The sequence below is a fragment of the Vigna unguiculata genome, chromosome 11, assembly GCF_037176805.1.
Source record: "Vigna unguiculata cultivar grain cowpea cultivar isolate G323 ecotype 2 chromosome 11, ASM3717680v1, whole genome shotgun sequence".
In the NCBI taxonomy this organism is placed as follows: domain Eukaryota; kingdom Viridiplantae; phylum Streptophyta; class Magnoliopsida; order Fabales; family Fabaceae; genus Vigna; species Vigna unguiculata.
The window spans coordinates 44926816-44947169 of NC_140802.1; the positions used below are offsets into that span (position 1 = coordinate 44926816).

The 20354-nt window shown below is 33.1% G+C and overlaps 2 protein-coding genes across 2 annotated transcripts; one reads left to right on the plus strand and one right to left on the minus strand.

The window, feature by feature from the left end:
* Positions 1-6245: 6245 nt before the first annotated feature.
* Positions 6246-10786, plus strand: LOC114169908 (translocase of chloroplast 120, chloroplastic-like). The gene is made up of 2 exons (XM_028055298.2): positions 6246-6426; positions 6744-10786. The coding sequence occupies exon 2, from the start codon at positions 6772-6774 to the stop codon at positions 10546-10548; it is 3777 nt and encodes a 1258-aa protein (XP_027911099.1). The 5' UTR covers positions 6246-6426; positions 6744-6771; the 3' UTR covers positions 10549-10786.
* A 4719-nt stretch (positions 10787-15505) lies between these two features.
* Positions 15506-17890, minus strand: LOC114169618 (glycine-rich protein). The gene is made up of 2 exons (XM_028054855.2): positions 16682-17890; positions 15506-15823 (listed from the first exon to the last, which is right to left on the minus strand). Exons 1-2 carry the CDS (start codon positions 17764-17766, stop codon positions 15784-15786), a joined length of 1125 nt encoding a protein of 374 aa, XP_027910656.2. The 5' UTR covers positions 17767-17890; the 3' UTR covers positions 15506-15783.
* Between the last annotated feature and the right edge of the window lie 2464 nt (positions 17891-20354).

Below are 20354 nucleotides of genomic sequence, written 5' to 3' on the forward strand. Positions count from 1 at the left end.
TAAATATATTCTTATGATTAAGAATTCCAAAACTTAACTTAAATAGAATATTGAGAACAGAATCATATCAAGATGCAATGTTTGCAATTTGATATAACTCTTGTATAGAAAGTAAAACTATTATTTAAATTTGACAAAATGTGTGTGTATATGAACAAAAGTAATATATATATATATATATATATATATATAAAAGAAAACATTAAAAATATGATATGATAAAATATTACATATAAACAAAATAAAATTTTTTTTTCATCCTTAAGGTATTATAAACAATTGTGTTTCATTTATAAATCCAATATATACATATGTTATGTATATATATAAAACATTCTCCATTGTAGCAAAATGTAGAATTTTATTTATTACATGAAAAACACTTCACAATAAAGGTGAAACACGTATTTTTAAAATAGGTTGAGAACAAAATATATATATATATATATATAAAATATAAATATATAGATATTTAAAAAATAATATTTATATTAGTAAAAAAATTATTTCTTTTATGGTTCTGGTTTAATGTTCTCATTTATCGTTGAAGTAAATATAAAGGTACATTCGATTAAAATTAATAAATATTGATTAAAAATGTTTTCGATTTTAAAGATTGCTTTTTACTTTGAATTTATCGATATTATATTTTAATTTATTTATTCGACATTTTTATAATTTGAATTTACATGAACTATAATTAACAGTTACATTAATGTTTCAATTTAGTAATTAATATTAATGATAATTGTGAAACCCATTTATTTCCCATTCTTCTATCCACTGCCCACACACAGGAACCACACTCTCCTAAATACTCACACTCTGCATCCACCTTCTTAATTTCCACTCCTCTCCAACCAGAAAACTGAATTTCTCGTTCTGATCCACCCTCTCTTCTTGTTGCAGCTAGCAACACTGAAATTAGAGCAGAACTTCTCCCTCAAGTTGTTCTTCCTTCCCATACTTGTAAGTCCACTTTAATTCTTTATCTTTTCTCTGCAAATTTGAATGTTGGAGCATCTCCTTATTTAAAACCTAACCGGAGCCCTATTCTCACTTTAAGTTCATATAGGTTGTGCATTTGAGGGGTTCCTTTGCTGAAAACATTTTTGCTTCTTGGTGATTTAAAAGGTAAGGGAAGCTAGCCAATTTTCTTTAATTTTTGCATAGAAGTCTTTCTAATGGTTTTAAAGTTCATGATTGAGTGTTGTATGAGGGCTTGAACGGTGTGATTGAATGTATGAGTGCAGTGGTGGAGCTTTTATAGGACATGCAGGGGCCACAAACCTCCCAAAATTTTTTTTTATATTGAATTTTGTAATATTTTTATAAAATTTTAAATTAAATGTATATATTAAAAATTATTAAAAATTAAATTATGTATTTTTTTTGTTTAATTATGTTTTAGGTTCTTGATAAACCTGAGAATTTTAATTGAGTCGTGATAAATTTTTGTGATCCATTGAGTACTTATAATCCAATTGTTCAATTGGAGGAGTCATTTTTTAAGGTTAAAAAAATTATAGGTGATGATGAATTTGATATTAATTCTTTGGAACAATATTATACAGGAAAACATATTCAAATATGAGAATATTCAATAAGTAAAAAGGATGACTTTAGGATAGCGTATCTAAAATAGTGTTCATATCTAAAATGATGTTTATATCAAATATAACTTCAAAATTCTAAATATATTAATTTGGTTCCCCCATAATTATTGGTCAAGATCCGCCACTGTATGAGTGGATTGTGCAAAATCTTGTGTTGTTGCATGTTGAAACAAATTAGGAACCTGATATTTTCGCCCAAGCGAGTAGTTATCGCTTGAGTGAAAACACCAGGAATTCACCCCTGAAACTGCGTGAGGTCTCGCCTAGGCGAGCTGGTTTCGCCTGAGCGAGAGACGCTCTTGTCTAAGCGAAACAGCTTAGCCTGAGCGAGAATTCGCTCAGTTTTAGAGTTGCCCACTATTTGAGTCTCGCTCAGGCGAGAATGACCTTCTCGCCCAGGCAAGACCTTCTAGCTTGAGCGAGTTTCTCTGCAGAATTGTTGATTATTCCTCTGTTTTAATTATTGGAAGCTATAGTAAATGATATAATGTGATGTTTGTTTATACTATGCATGAATTATCGTGACTGGTAGTACATGTGGTAGGATTGTATGAAATCAAATCATCAGAAGGTGTGGTTGCGCTAGAATTTCAAGGGAAATTCTAGAGAATAAGTTAGTGTACGTGTAAGGACATGAGGACTCCTAATTTGGTTGGTATCCTGAAACTTCAATGATCATTCACGCTTAGGTAGAGCATAATGGATTATGTCGTGAGGAGTAGCAGGAGGTCTTAGTTTTTGGACTTGATCAAATCTTAGACGTGAAGGGGACTTATCCTGTGAGCGGTCGGGTGATAACCCCATGTGTCAAAACTCTGCAAAGTTTGGGAACCGTCACAAGTGCAAGCCACCAAGAGCTCTAATGTTCCTTACATGATCTGGATATTGAGTATATAGTCATGTGTATTATACTGTGTTATGGGAGCTTGATTAATTATGACGGATGTGATAAGTTCTGATTTATACTTATTATCGAATTGTATGATTTTTCTTAATTAAGTTAGCTTACCCTTCTTGCCTATGTTTGTTTCCTCTGTGTGTTTTCCTCTTTTTGCAATAATCGCCTATTTTGGTGTGAGCATATACAAGTACAGACAAAGATACTCCCCTACTAGATAGGAGTTGAAATGCGACAGTAGATATCTAGTAGTAGTTTCTATTTCATGCTTCGTTTAAACCTTGAGTGTTTTTGTTAACCCTTTCTAGCATCGGCGGTAAATATAACTAGTTCGTTTATAGTTATTTGGATGACTGTATGGGTAATATATATATATATATATATATATATATATATATATATATATATATATATATATATATATATATATATATCAGTCTCCTTCCTACTATTTTTCTACTATCTGTTTTGGGTTATCATGATATAATATTTTATTTAGTAGTACAAAAACTACTAAATGAGATTTTACAATAATTATACCTTTATTAAATATAAGTGAGCAACGATCTAAAATTTATTTTCCCTACCAAATTTTCATACATAACTTCATTTACATCACTAATGTATTCAATTTAATTAAACTATTCAAGTATTATATTAAGATATGACAATTATTAGTGGCAGAAGAGGGTGAAAGTAATAAAACTTGTATTGAACTGAGCCTCCTTATGTAAGATTTTAGATTAAATCTTATAAATGGAAAAACATGGCTGAAAAAAAAATATCAATAAAGATTGTTTGTCAAGATCTTCAATGAAATTAATCATTGACATATTGTAACAAAAAATAATGAAAATGTTATGTAATATGTTTATTTTTATTTTTTTTTTCAAAATTTTACACCTCACAGTGTTGACAAGGAAATGGCTAATACAAATATACATATATATTATTAAATATCTAGTATTAAAGGTCGGAAATAATTATATTGATAGGATATTCTGAAGCATTGTTTAAATTCGTAATTAAATATGTATTATCACAGTATAACCCTTGCACTATGTAAAACATGAACAATAAATAATAAAATTTACAAAAAATAAAATATTAAATAAAAACTAATTTAAAGACAAAAGTATAATTAGCCATTGTCTAAGTTAGACATTATTTACAAGATAAAATTTGTTAATACTTAAAATAATCTTTATTATTAATAAAAGAATTATAATTAATCTGTGAATCAAATTCTAAATTATTCTTTAAAATTAATTATTAATATTTTAACTATTACTTATTGTTGTTGTTATTGCTTATCAACGTAAACTTGTTGTTAATTGGTTTTCAATTAATCTATGATTAATAATATAAATTTATTAAAAATCAATTTAAACTCCAATTTATAAATTAATTATATTTTTTTATTAAGAGTGACAATTATTTCATATGTTAATAATGTTTTATTTATAAAATAATGTTAACTTAGTTATTGTAATGATTATTTATTTTTTATTTATAAAATATATGTCATTAAATTAATTTTATGTAGTTTTAACTGAATTTATCATAATAAAACAAGTTCGTCAAGATTCATCAGAACAATAAATTTGTTGTAAGTTTAGTAAACCAAAAGTTATTTATAATATCAAGGATATTCGTCAATAAATATTTATTAACACCTTTTTAGATATTTGTATCTAGAATCTGTTGTCAAAAGAATAACTCATTTACTGTTTGATTATACTTGAACTACATAGGATTTGAAAGTAGGTTTAAAATATTAAACTCCTGATGTTGTAAATGTGAAATAAACTTTTATTTTTTCTTCTTTGCCCTCTAATATCTCCTCTAATATATTAGTATATACATCAACTTAAATACTTAACTGTGATCCATCTATAAATATTTATAATTTAAAATCTTCGTAACTAAATTTATTTTTTTTAACAATACTTTCCCTTTAAGTCTCTTATCACCCGAAGAAAAGTTCAAAGGGTGAAAATATTATGGTTTTTTGTATTTTAATATTTTTTAATTTCTCACACTTTTAGAGCATTCTTTTCCTTGCCATCTTTTCCTGTCCGGAAAAAAACAAACAAATAAATTGAAAAGGTTAACAAGGATAACTTTCATATAAATCTAGCTATGCCACAGAACTTAAAGAATCTTATCTTAACACGAAGTTCAAACATAAAAAAACTTCACCAAACTAAAGGTAATATTACAACTTTAAACAAATACAAATTAATCTTTTCCTATTCAATTATGCATACGATCGAACACATAATTCAAACATGCAAATTATCTTTCATGAAACTAAAAAAAATAATTAAACAACATTTCAATCAATATTTTTTATTCTCCGCTTGATTAACTTCACTAAGACTAATTTAAATATTAAAAAGGAAAATTAATTAACTCAGAGAAACACAAAAAGATAAATATCTTAAAGAGATAATATTTTTTATGGAATAATGTTTAAATAATTCATTTTTTTTCTGTTTATCATTTTTAACTTAAATAATAAAATATTCATTCTTCGTCTCATTTTAACAATTAATATCTTTAACAACTAAACCAGTTTTAACAACTATAACAATAATAAACAATTAAAAAATAACAAATATACTTATAAATAGCCGATAAAATATAAACAACACAATAATTAACTTTTTTTCTCACTTTATCTCCCTTAATCCAACCAATACATGTGTTTTAGTAATTTTTTTTCCCATTTGGTATCCTCTCACTTTCTTTTATACCTTCCAAACAAATGCATAAAAACACATGCATCGAATTTATATATATATATATATATATTCATATAAATACACAAGATAGATCTACATAGAAGTTTTCAAATGTATATACATGTAAAATCAGCTCAATCAAATATTTATTAAAAATAATTTATTTTATAATTCGTCATCATGATTAAACAATTTTTAAATCTAATAATAATAGAAGTGATTGGTTAAAAATAGATAAAAAAATAACTAGAATATCATTATTCATTTTTAAAATTATTAAAAAAAATCGCATACTGTATTGATCCACCAACTAGTTTACTTTAATTCCATATAAATATAAATGTCAATCATACCATTTACTTTCGTTATACAACTTAAAATAATTTAATCACCTTTTCTTGTAGAATGAGTGTGTAATAACCTCATTTAATCCAAATCACAATATGTATATCAGTGAAAAATTTAATAACGAAAATAATTATACATTTTTACCACTAAAAATAGAAAAACTTCAGTGACCTTCAATGGGTACATTTATCGAAAAGTTATTGTACATGATAATTGCAAACAATGCCTACTCTAATTACATTATTAGTAAGTATATTTAATAAGTATTATTATATAAAATATATTGAACTTAGTGAGAAAAAAAAACACAGTAGTAGTAGTTAAAAATAAGAGATTAATCGAAATGATTAAATAATAATAATAATTGTGCGTTGGGATGTTGAGTGTCCAAAATCAAAGTTGCGAGCGTCGACATCGAGGGACGGTAAAGGTCCGCGGTCACCCACGTGAAACGCAAGCCACATGATCAAATCAAATCTATAACAGGAAACCCCTATTCCACTTTTCATCCACGTCACCGTGGTTTTCGTATTTGACGACGATTCCTATGCGTCCTTCTCCACCCTTCGATCCATATCCCTCACTCCAATCTCCCACCGTTCATCTATCCTTATCTCTACATTTCACTCCACCTCTTTACTACTATTGCAATTGCAATTGCTACATCGCTAACCCAAAACTAAACAACGCAACACAGCGCTCTCATCTCATTTTTATGAAACACTCAACACTTTCTTCTCTCCGTTTCGTTTTACCCCAACTCGTCGCAAACTCACTCACTCTCTCCCTCTTTCTCTAATCCACCCCTCACACGCAGGTTAGCGTTTCTCCTTTTTCTATTCGCTGTTTCATCTCTTTGCTTTGTTATTTTATTTATTTTAAACCCTAATCCAATGCTTCTCATTACTTCATTCGATCTCTTATTCCATCACTCTCCATTCTCCGCATTCTTCTTTTTTTTTATTCTAACGTTTTACTTTTAATTCGTTATTATTGTTGATGAAACCTGTAAATTGTAACTTGAATTAGAAATGTTAATGTTTCGGTGCGTGCGTGCGTCTGTTCGTGCTTGGTTGGTTCCCCCGCCGCCTCTATATGTGGCTTTCTGATTCCCCCGTTTTTTGATGAATCTAGGGTTTCCGAGTGACGCGGAGTATTTGTAATGGATTATGAGGCTGATGGTTTTGGTGCCAATGGCGAGGGAGAGAGCAAGAGAGTGGGTGAAGGCGTTTCTGAGGAGATTGTGGTGGGGTCCGATAGTTTGAAGAGTTTAGATGTAGAGGAGGATTTTCAGGAGGCAATGGAGCCGCGGGAGCAGGTTCATGATCAAGGATCCGAACTCCATCCGGAGGAGGCTGTAGTTGATAAACAGGATGATGCCAACGTTGGTAGTTCATTGGCTTCAGCTTTGGTGGATGAAAAAAGTCCAGATGTCGTTCAGGAGCCTGATTCCTCTAAGGAGGCCGTTGGGGATGATTCTGAGTCTGGGAAGCTGGGTGGAACTGATGTAATTGCTAATCAGGATTTGGAAAGGGATGGGCCGGGAACTGATAGTGTTCATCCGGATGTTGTTGATTCTGGAGTGTCTAGAGATGAAGATTTTTTTTATGGTTCTAATGGTGTGGGGGATGATAATTTGGAGCGTAATGATGGGATTGGTGGAAAGGAAGAGTCTGGGTTAAATTCTGACGTAGAGGTGTCAGATAAGGAAAATGGTGTTGTGGTGGATGAAAACTCTGGTTTGACGAGTGATAAGGCTGAATTTGATGATTCTGATTTCATGACTCCTAGAGAAAATGGTGGTATAACATTGGAGGATATAAGCATTGACAAGGAGGACGGTTTGGATACTGAAGTTATTACCAAATCTGAATCCGATGCGGTGATTCCAGCTGAAGGTACTGATGATGGGGATTTGAAGGACGCAGATCCTGAACTGGGAGATGGCAATACAGAGGTAAAGTTAAATGGTTCAGCGGATTCTTCTGGTGAGATTCAAGATGATACATGTGAAGAAGTACATGCCACTTCAGCTCACACGACTTCAGCACAACAGGATGAAGTTACTAGGGATGTGAAGGATGCTACTCTGGGCACTGATATGAGCCATGAGGATAGAAATGGCGAAGAAACCAGTGCCCCTAGCATTCAGAATGCTGAATTAACTGGTTATGGAAATGGTGATGCCGAAGATGAAAGCTCATCCTCTTTGGAAAATCCCTCAACTAAGGAGACATTGCCTATACAGGAGGGTAGTGCAGCTGATCCGAACGAAGGAAGTAATAAGCATGATCCCTCAACTAAGGAGACATTGCCTATACAGGGGGGTAGTGCAGCTGATCCGAACGAAGGAAGTAATAAGCATGATCCCTCAACTAAGGAGACATTGCCTATTCAGGGGGGTAGTGCAACTGATCCAAAAGAAGGAACTTATAAAGATGATCAAGCTCAGATTTCAGATGAAAATCATAGAGATGATGAGAACTCTTATGTTGTTGAAGAACCTGAAAGGATACAGGAGAAGATTATTAAAGAGACAGGAACCACAGAGGAGACTGGAGAGCAACCTGATCAACCTTCCGCAGATATTTCTTCGGCTGATCCTGGGCCTCCTCCTCTTCGTCCTTCACCTGAAAATTCTGCTGGTGCTGGGCCCACTCCTGTCCGTCCAGCCGGCCTTGGTCGTGCAGCTCCATTGCTGGAACCTGCATCTCGGGTGGTGCAGCAGCCTCGTGCTAATGGTACTGTGTCTAACGCTCAAGCCCAGCAAATGGAGGATTCCTCGAGTGGGGAGGCTGAGGAGTATGACGAGACACGTGAGAAACTTCAGATGATCAGGGTGAAGTTTTTACGGTTGGCTCATAGGCTTGGGCAAACTCCCCATAATGTTGTTGTAGCTCAAGTTTTATATAGATTAGGACTCGCTGAGCAACTAAGAGGAAGGAATGGGGGCCGCGTTGGTGCTTTTAGCTTTGACCGTGCAAGTGCAATGGCTGAGCAGCTTGAAGCTGCAGGTCAGGAGCCACTTGATTTCTCTTGTACAATAATGGTCCTTGGAAAGACTGGAGTTGGTAAAAGTGCTACCATCAATTCTATTTTTGACGAGGTTAAGTTTAATACCAGTGCTTTTAGTATGGGAACCAAGAAGGTTCAGGATGTCGTGGGAACAGTACAGGGTATTAAGGTACGGGTCATTGATACACCAGGACTTCTACCTTCCTGGTCAGACCAGCGAAGCAACGAGAAGATCCTCCTCTCTGTTAAGAACTTCATTAAGAAAACTCCTCCTGATATTGTGTTGTATCTTGATAGGTTAGATATGCAAAGCAGGGATTTTAGTGACATGCCACTCTTACGCACAATTACGGAAATTTTTGGGCCATCCATTTGGTTCAATGCCATTGTGGTTCTGACTCATGCAGCATCTGCCCCTCCTGAAGGCCCCAATGGCACTGCTTCCAGTTATGACATGTTTGTTACTCAGCGTTCTCATGTTGTGCAGCAAGCCATTCGCCAAGCAGCTGGTGACATGCGTCTCATGAATCCTGTATCCTTGGTAGAGAACCATTCTGCTTGCCGAACAAACAGGGCTGGCCAGAGAGTATTGCCAAATGGCCAGGTTTGGAAGCCTCATTTGTTACTTCTATCTTTTGCCTCTAAAATTCTGGCCGAAGCAAATGCTCTTCTTAAGTTACAAGATAGTCCACCTGGGAAGCCTTATATAGCTCGATCACGAGCGCCTCCATTACCTTTTCTTTTGTCAACCCTTCTCCAATCACGACCACAGTTAAAGTTGCCAGAGGAGCAGTTTGGTGATGAGGACAGTCTTGATGATGACCTTGATGAGGCATCAGAGTCTGATGATGAGAATGAACATGATGACCTGCCGCCGTTTAAACCTTTAACAAAGGCCCAGGTGGAAAAGCTGTCTAAAGCTCATAGAAACGCATATTTTGATGAGTTAGAGTACAGGGAGAAGCTTTTAATGAAGAAACAATTGAAGGAAGAAAAAAAGCGACGGAAATTGATGAAGAAAATGGCAGAAGCAGCAAAAGATCTACCTAGTGATTACAGTGAAAATGCGGAGGAAGAAGGTGGTGGTGCAGCTTCTGTTCCTGTTCCGATGCCAGATTTGGCCCTTCCTGCATCTTTTGATTCTGATAACCCCACTCACAGATATCGTTATCTCGATTCGTCAAACCAGTGGCTTGTTAGACCTGTTCTAGAAACTCATGGATGGGATCATGATGTGGGTTATGAAGGCCTGAATGTAGAAAGATTGTTCGTTGTCAAGGACAGGATACCTTTGTCTTTCACGGGTCAGGTTACTAAAGATAAAAAGGATGCTAATGTTCAGATGGAAGTAGCCGGCTCAGTTAAGCACGGGGAAGGGAAAGCAACTTCATTAGGTTTTGACATGCAGACCGTGGGCAAGGACTTGGCTTATACATTACGCAGTGAGACAAGATTTACTAATTTTAGAAGAAATAAGGCAACCGCTGGTCTCTCATTTACTTTGCTTGGTGATGCCTTATCAGGCGGAGTTAAGATTGAAGACAAATTGGTTGCCAGTAAGCGGTTCAAGGTGGTTATCAGTGGTGGTGCAATGGCAGGGCGCAACGACATTGCTTATGGTGGCAGTTTGGAGGCCCAGTTGAGAGATAAAGATTATCCTTTGGGTCGTTTCTTATCTACTCTCGGGCTCTCTGTTATGGATTGGCATGGAGATCTTGCTGTTGGGTGCAATGTGCAATCTCAAATCCCAGTTGGACGACATACGAACCTAGTTGCCCGGGCAAATTTGAACAATCGAGGGGCAGGACAAATAAGTATTCGATTAAACAGTTCAGAACAGCTTCAAATTGCTTTGGTTGCTCTCATCCCTCTCGTAAAGAAGCTAGTTGGTTATCCTCAACAATTGCAGTATGGACAGTATTAACGATGATAGTGTTAGCTTACTTCAGCTGCAACACCTGCATGGTAACAGGGAATGACTTCAAGTTGGCATCTTTCATGAAATGAGTGATACTGAATTTCGCTATGTTTTTTCATACTCAAGTTTGTCTTATTTAATCATATAGTACTTTTCTTCCTTAGCTATTCTCTTTCGGTGTTTTTGTTAAATTATGCTGCTGAACTCCAAGAATTACATCATTTTTATTCTTGTCTTCTGCGGATATACTTGATGCCTTGTAAATTCTTCTCTTATTTCTTTCTTAGAATGTTAGTCACTTGTACTTTCCGGTTTCTCCATACTCTAATAGCAGATAGCAGTTTGTGCTCTCGGTGCTATTCATTTAAATTTTTCTTGTTGGTCTTTGCCCCGTTGCAGTACCTTTTCAAGTACGTGTCTATCATCCATCTAAATCAACATAACTGCTATTTAAATTATTAGATAGTGTCATTGGGACTCTGCCAACCAAGTTCCGAAAGAGGTCATACCTTTTTGCCCCTTCCATGATATAATGCTTTAGCTATGTTTCTATTTTCATGAATTATTGATTGTGTGGGGCCATTTTTTTTTCTCGGCCTTTTGTGGCTGTTCTTGCTGCAAAATAGTTGAAACTTTGAAAACTGTGATACAAGAACTACATGACAAGTTGGACAGCAAAAAGCCCTAGACGACAAAGGGCAACTCCATTGATTTTTGAACTGCTCACTTTTCCACCATTTAAGTATATTCAAGCAAACTAAACATGGGCAGGGGCAGAGGCCAAGTCAGGTAATGTTTTAATTTTATTATTTTCTAAATATTCATGTAGCATAGCATGCAAATCTTGATTAATAAAGCTCATGTAGTGATAGCACTTTGGGGAAAAAGTAAGTTGTACCCTTTTAATTTTACTCATCAACTCCACATATGGCATGGGATTTGTGAAACATGTCGATGTGAAATTTCAATCCCCTGCGAAGCTTTATCAAAACACCTTTCCCTCTCTATTGTTATAGCCTTTGGAATTTTTCAGGTTAAACGACACAAAGTATAGACATTTATACACTGTCGTTTCCAGAGACCAGGCACGCACATTTAGCAAATGGGTTTTATTTGATTCGAAAAAATAAATAAAAAAGCCATGGGTACTTCAAATACAGACAACCCAGGATAGTGGAATGGCACGATATTGTATTCGTTGGGTAGAAAAAGAAAACATTTTGGCTAAAACTTGGAATGAAATGGATGGGTTTATTTTATAATTATATTTATGTTCTTAAGTTAACCAACTACATATGTTAATATACGGCGATGGTGCCACTGTGTGAGTACAGAAAAAGCACACGAAGACGATGACAATTAACTACACCTATATATAATATAGTGATAATGAACAAATTTAATAACATTGAAGATTTATTTTAAAGAAAGAGCGGTTGATAATGAACGAGGGTGACACTGTAGCTGATAATGGCGATGGTATGCGATCCAATTGTTACTTAGTAATTTTAATGCGTCATAAACTTGTTTAGTACACAGATAAATTGCTTGAAACTTTTTTACATTTGATTCGATGAGAATGTCTAGAAACTAATTCATGTAGAAGTGATACTTGAGGACGTAATTGCATCAATAGAAAATTATTAAAAGTAAACTAATAAACAGGTTATAGCTGTAACTAATAAGGAATCCAAAAAATAAATTGGGGTATAGGGCAAATTTCAACTAAGAAACGTGTTTGACCCGAAAACAAAGTTCATTGAAAGAAAGAATAGGTTACGCAATTCATTACTTACCTCTTTTTAATGAATAAATTTGTTGTATAATTGGCCAATGTGAAGTGACGTAAATAAGAGACGAAGTGGAGGTAAGGTTCAAAGATGGGCCTCAAAGATGGGAATGGCTTTGGATCCAATATAACAATTTAAAGGCCGTTTCTGCACCTATCAAGTTTCTCCCTGCACCCCATTATTTTTTATTTTATTTTCTGAAACGAACTAAACTAGTTTTGGACAATTTTGTCCGGAATAAAAGTATTGAGTGTATGGTGAGTGTTTTCCAGAAAAATATTTTCGAAATTGATTTAGTGCGTTTAGAAAAATGAAATCCAGAATGAAAGAGTGTAGAAAGAAATTTGATAGGGTGCAGGAACAAACTATCCAATTTAAAAATGTTAAAAAATGGATTCTTGGCGTCGCATTACCTAACTATTTTTCCTTGGGCCCTTCTCTTTGAAGCCCACTACCAAGTATATCATTTGGGTCGAACCCAACTATCACATCTACCACATTAACCGCATCTGAAACCATCCTGAATATTGGCCTGTGCAAAAATACATATTAATATGACATTTACACGTTATTAATTTAAACAAGTTCAAAGGTATCCGTAGTTGCATATTTATCATTAACGACATTAAAATAGTGTATATATATATATATATATATATATATATATATATATATATATATATATATATATATATATATATATATATATATATATATATATATATATATAAGAGTTATTTTACGAACAAATTTTTGTTGTTGAATTAAAGTTAAACTTCAATTTTAAGATGGTAACTTAGGTTTAGATCCAACTTTTAAGATATTTTAATGATTGCTTTGTTATCTATGAAGTCACACGTTATCTCACCGCAACTACAAATTAGCACAAACTGTATGCTTTAACACGTACAGTTTTGGTGTGAGAAAAGTATGTCAAAGATGTCATTGACACATATATGCAACCTCATCTCAATGTGGGGAAAGTTTGAAAAATATCTTACATTCACTAATATAATTAAAATAATATATTACTGGGAAGACTTAAAGAAAATTTAAAAGTAAAAGTGTTTTTCTTTTTTTTAAATATGACACTCAATTATTTTATTATTTAAAATATTAGACTATATATAATCTCTATTAATCGAGATCATTTTATAAAATATTTTCTTCTATAAATTCTTTCTAAAACTTTCCTATTCTTTCAATTTTTATTGTTTGGAAGACTGGAAATTGTAGAAGTGGTTTTCACAAAGAATTTTACATATCCATTGAATCAAAGTTAAAGACAAAGTAAATTAATTATCTGTTTCTTTTTTAGGCTAATTAGTATTTTGAGTTGCATGTGACTTATGGTTCAACACATATGACACAAAATAGGTTAAAGTGGATATTTGTTTATTTATAGTCATAGAAATGCACTTAGATTTTTAATTGAAATTTTCTTTATATAATTAAACCTTCTTGTGAGAAATAAAGTTCTTAGAGTTAAGAGTCATTTATACCATGTAAGGGAAGCTAGTAATATTTTTACATTTGATTAAACTTGCTAACATGCAAGTTTTTTATATTTGATGAAATTATTTGATTATTTGATTTTAAATTGCTTGATTTAGTTCAAATTGTGTTGAACATTATTGAATGAAATTGATTATGAAGTGTTGAAAAATATAGAGGATGAGTTAAATTGATATTTGACTTGTGGAATATTGGGAGTGAGTATATCATTTTGTATAACTGGCTTCTAATGATCCATTCTAATTTGATTTGGTATTGATTGTGACTTAGATAAGGGATACAATAACCCATTAGAGCCAATTATACAAATTGATATGTATTTTATTTATGATTTTGTGTAAACTCATTAGACGAGTCAAACATCTGTCGAGCGAGAGTTAAAAATAGAATTATTGAGAGCTCTACAAGATTTTGTTGGGAGAGCTTGATTAAAATAAACTCCCAGAGCCAAAGTCGTTGAAAGAGTGAATGAGTTGTTGAACCAAAGTAAATTTCGAAAAAGATATAGAGACAAAGAAGGTTTGGTTAGTGAATGAGCTTAACCTCATTGAGCAATTTTTCACGTTCTAAGACTTAAGTCGTTGAGTGAGTATACCTTCAAGAGTAACTCGTTTAGTGAATAAATGAACCCGTTAAGCAATCAGTTAGATAAATGATATATTTAAAATTTTGAAATTTTAAGAGTAGTAATAAATGTTATCAAATGGTTATAATTTTAAAGAAAATATTGACAATAAAAATGACTATTAGGTGGATGCTTTACGATACATTAATATTTTAATTTGGATCGTATATCTATGTCCGATTATTTAAAATCAAAACTAAGTTTGAAGACCATCACTGAGTTATGGTGAATTGCACCAATTTTGTAACTATCCATTTCAGTCTTCAAATAAACTATGATGTTACTATATATTATTATGAGATACACAAATTAAGTTACAAAATAATTATGCTTTATTTAAAGCATGCGAAAATCTATATTTCTAAATTTCAATTTCATGGAAAATTTTAAATCTAAAGTTCATGTATTCGATTCGGCTTAATCCACTACATCTTAAAAGTTTTATCCAAAACAATTAAACTTGTTGAAATTGGATTAGCGCTCATCATTAGGGTTACAATTTATTAATAAAGTATATCATGCGAGGATGCACTTTGGTAAACATGTTGACCTCCTTAAACTAAATTATGGATAAGTTATGTGTAGAACTTTAAAACACGTTGACAAATAGCGACTTCTACTTTACCTTTTATAATTGTAAATTGGTGTTCATCAAATTTCTTCCTGCACCCCAAGTTGATGGGATGCAAGAAAACAACCCTTTGTCAATCAAGGTGGTTCAAGGATAATTGTACAGTGTCACAGTATAGCCCATGGTACGTTCGTCCACTGATTTAAGCTACAATGTTACGTTTAAAACACTCTTTCTATACCCTGCTGCTAATAAAATCACCGATATTTCCACAGAGAATAAAACGTTAAAACTTATTGGAATTTGTTGTGTTGAATAAAAATCTAGGTAACGTGCAGGCAGAGAGCGGTGCCATCTGTAACAATTAACACAAGGCCTCTCTAATATCCAAGTCGCATACGTATATATATTAAATTGAGTTCAACAATAACATCATTTGATAAAACGTTTGAAAGCAATGCATAAACCGAAATTCACCACCAAGATTATATAGATTACGAATGATATTAGAGGGAATATTACGGCAACATTTTCTGACAAACATATTTCATAAAAACACTGCCTAAGCTACCAACACTTCTACCAAAAATGTCACTTCACTGTTTCAGTATTAATTTCACAATAAAACATAAGATAGGAGGACGGACAAAACTTCAATGGGAAACAAAAAAATAAGTTTTTGATATCCAACTCTCTTGTCGATCAATCTGCTGGAGAGACCAAAAGTATTTGATAGATCTTCAATTTTCTTCAACGGCTTTATCTTCAACTTTTTCAGCACTGCGTTCAACAACAAACAAGCTCAACAGCAGTAGCAGTATATAGATAGAACAAAATAATATACATGTAACAAACACACTCCACGATCTGCACAGGAGAAAATATAAATTTTGGCATGCTCTAAGCACTAAACAGGATTGTGCTCTCAGTTCCAAGTTCCATTCATATTATGAAATTTCAAGCTTGATTTATTACTGATGGGGACCACCAGTTTATCATCTTTTTAATAAAAATAATGCTTAGATGATGAGTACAGATTCCAACAGTTAAGAACATGAAACAATTTCTGCTTGCATGTCTTCCAACAATCAAGAATTAAGCAAGCTAAATGACTCAAAGCCTAATAGCATTCATGTAATCCAGAAGACACAGCATCACTATATGCTTCAAAATCATATTGGCATGGAGAATACAGAAAAGTCCGCAACAAAAGGCGTTACCTAAGAGGTATGATACAGGATGAGTCATTAAAAAACTGTTTAAAACGGACTCAAAAGACAGTACTAAAGATTTTCTTGAAAAGACAAAAAAAAAAAAAAATAGTACATGGCATTAGTAGACATGTGAAGGCTACAAGCATCTCAACCGCATTAGCATTAGACAGAGTACCACAACACAATACACACAAAAATAAACTCATGGAACAGATTTGAAAGCGCAAATTAAGATCCCTAAGCACATCTTAACCAGGCAAATTAACAATTCTGAGCCCTTGGTTCATTTACTTTTTCACACATTGAATCAATCAGTATCCAAAGAAGCTAATACCAGCAAGAAACATCCAATATTATAAAAGACACAGCACAGTCTCAAGCATAAAAACAAAGAAACTAAGAAGAAACAGTATCAGTGACAAACCTTTTAGGACGTTCATCATCAGATGCGGGCTTCCTCCAACTCCTCTCAGTGCGACTTTCAGGCAAAGCAGCTCGTCCTCCACCATTGGGAGACCCAAAACCCCTTTTCACAAAGGAATCACCTGCACCTGTCTCCTTAATCTTCATGCTCTCAAGCTGTTCATCAATCTTTTTCCAATCTTGCCCTTTCTCCGCCAAAACCTGCTCCCTTGGCCTTGCTTCTCCGAACGGATTAACCCCTTTTGGCTTCCCCACATTCGCATCCTGTCCTTCATTGCTCACCGACAGAGACCGAGGTTGCAGAACAAGCCTTGGTCTGCCTCCACCAGCACCAGCACCAGCACCGGCACCGACACTCTCGCTACCAACGTTTGTTTCGCCCTTCTTCTTGTTCCAGTCATTTGAATCAGCGCCGCCGCTGGAGCCAAACCCAACAACCCTCCTCTCTCTCTCAAACCCTCCACCGTTGGAGCCGAATCGCCGCTCCGACGGCACAAAGCTCTTATTCGAAACCCAGCTGTCCGATTCGTCAGCGCGCGACTGCGAATCGAAGAACCCTCCCTTATCCCTCTCCCTCCTCTCAAACCCTCCCGAGGGTTTCTTTGCCGCCGCCCAATTATCAGTCTCGTCAGCGCGAGAAGGGGGAAGCTCGCGATTGGAATCCCTAGCCCCAAAGGGACCGTTTCTCCTGGGCTCGTCAGAAACCCTAGATGAACCCCAACGCGAATTCGACGAGTCGTCCCCCGAGGAATTCCTGTTAGGGCGGTCACCGTAGGACCGGAAGCCTCCACCTAGACGGGTGCGGTCGAGCTCCTCGGCGGTGCGCTGGCGCGGGCCGGTGGGTAGGACGACGGGATCTTGGTCGGCGAAGGAGGTGTCGGGCTTGGCAGTGAACTCTGCGAGGGAGTAGGTCTGGGCCTTCTTCTTCTTGGGCTTTGTGGCGGCGGCGACGGCGAGGGAGGGGAAGTCGGCGAGAGGTTTGGTGGTCTCTTGGATTGGGTTCTGTTGAAGGAGTTCAGCCTCGTGTTCCTCGGAATCGATGGCCCACGCGCCGGGCTTTGACCACGCAGACACAGTAGCCGCCATTCTCTGAGATGCTTCACCACCGCACTTTCTTTCGTTTCTTTTTTTCTCTCTCTTTTCTTTGTTCTCTGTGTGAGCACCTTGCGTTTTTCTTCAGCCACCCACTGTAACACGGTGGACATTTATATAGCCACACTCCACCATCGCCAAACCATGCTCCTTACCTTATTCTTTTCATAATATCATTATTATCTTTTAATCAAAACTAACTATTATGTATATCTCTTAATTTTTTTATCTAATAAATATTATTTTTTATATTTCTTATTAAGTTTTTCTTGAATTATTTTATATTTTAAAATAAAAATATGGTTTTTTTTATGTTAAATAAGTACGGAATAAAATATTGAATGTGCATGTATTATCATCACTCTATCCACAAACCAAATTATTTTCCTTACTACTCTCATATAATGATATTTTTTGTTTATAAGATATTTCACTAATATTTGTTATATCTATTAAGTGAGATAACTTTAATATGGTAAATAAGTTAAATAAAAAAGTCTTATCTTTTTATTTATTCATTATGATATATAATGATTGTTGTTTATCTTTTTTATTTAGTATGTTATACAATGATAATTTTTTAATATCTTTTTACTGTTTTATTTTTCAGTAAGATATTTTATTACTATTATTATCTCTAATTTTGTTGAAGTTAAATCTTCTCATTATTGCAAATTCCCATCATAATAGTTCAGTTTTTTCATAATTTCAATATAATTTACTTTTTGTTATTTGCGGAAACGAGTATATAATGAAATAGCATGAACAAGGTAAGTTGTATTTGAAAACATTTGGAGTTATTTAGATCAAAATAGAAGTATGAAAATAAGAATAATTTTTCTTTGTAGTTTTAAACGTATGAACAAATTAAAATTAAATTTGATAACACAGAATTTCTTTTTTTTTTTTATCTTTATCCCGTTATTATGTTATATATGATAACTTTTTTTTTTTGTATCTTTTTTCAGTCGTTATGATTTTTTATAAGATTTTACTATTATTTGTTAAATCTATCTAGACAGATTTAACATGGTTATTAAATTAAATAACTAATTTTTTCTTTTTTGTATTTATCATGTATAGTACATAAATATTATCAATTTAATTCTTTAATTAATTAATTTTTAAATTCAAATAATTATTTCATCTTTTAAATTATAGTTTATTTAAAAATTTAACTATTTTTTCAATTAATACTTACAATAAACAAAAGGTATACATATGCATAAAATATGTGTTTCATTAAGATTAGATAAGGATAATAGTTTATCCTTTTTTCTGATAGTATGTTATACAATGATTATTTTATTTTATTTTCTGACTATTTTGTTTCTTTATAATATACTTTAGCATTACTGTTAATCTCTAATTTGTTGATATTAAATCTTTTAATTATTGAAAATTGGCGCAATAATATCGAGAGTGTTTATTATTTTGATGCAATTTACTTTTTGTTATTTATTAAATCTTTTAAGATTTATTTAAAAAATAAAGAAATGTTTTCATCACGCATTTGATTACAATCATATTTTTTAAATTAAATGTTTATTAAAATTATTGAACTGTGATTAGTTTTCTTTATTTATTTTTTTATTTTTTGTAAAATAAACATTTTAAAATTTAAATATCTTGAATACATTTTGGTAAATAGAAAATAAAACGAAATAAGAAAACAGTATGATAATAAACTGAAGAAAATTTATCATATGGAAACTTGTCACATACATTTTCTGTGTTGTTTAGTGGGTATCAATAGTCCTTATCTCGATCTACTATTATTATTAAACCATAATAATTCATTTATGCTGATTGTGGTTTCGTGGAAGATCTTTCTATCATTTGATTACCCAAAAAAAATTCGTAAGTGTAAGAAACTCACTGAATTTGGAGTTGTTCAAAAAATTGTCAATCATAGTCCATATTTACCAACAAGGAAAATGATTGAAAACTGGATTAAATGTTGAGAGATATTTGTAAAGAGTTATGTGTGTATAATATGGGTATTGTGTTTAATGGCAGTGAGAAAAATACACCAACACAAGGAACTAAAGTTTTGCATCCAATGCAGTGCTCTATTATTTTTTAACTATTATTATGTAATATTGTAACTAACTAAATTGTTGATTCTAACATTTTTTTTTCTCTACGTAATTTTTAAAAGTGGTTCCGATGAAATAATATTTTATAACATGACTTTTGCTTTTTGTTTAAAAAAATAAGTCATACTAATAAAATAAGACTTTTACGTCTAAAAGTCATCCAGCTTGTCGATTTACATAAGACTTGTTTAAAACTCACCAATTTTCTCCGATTCGTAGACTTGTCCACAAGTTTGTGTTTTATAAGAAAGCATATTTTTCTAGCTTATCTGTTGTTCAAGCACCACCTCTTTCACCAAAATTTCATTAAAAGTGGAAATTCTAAAAAAATAAAGAAAAAAAAAATTGGAGAAAAGGTGTAAGTTGATCATCAACATTAAGATTAACACCAAGTTGGCGTCGAATTGAAGCAACAATTTAACGAATCATTATATCTAACCCGCAATAAGTGAGAAATGGGGATAGAACGAAGTTTTTCGAAGA

Bases quoted from the DNA above. Each gene is read 5' to 3' on its own strand.
- LOC114169618 (XM_028054855.2), bottom strand. From the start codon at position 17,766: ATGGCGGCTACTGTGTCTGCGTGGTCAAAGCCCGGCGCGTGGGCCATC. The intron at 15,824-16,681 runs GTTTGTCACTGA...TGTTGAACGCAG, and splicing joins GATGATGAACGTCCTAAAAG to TGCTGAAAAAGTTGAAGATA.
- LOC114169908 (XM_028055298.2), top strand. From the start codon at position 6,772: ATGGATTATGAGGCTGATGGTTTTGGTGCCAATGGCGAGGGAGAGAGC.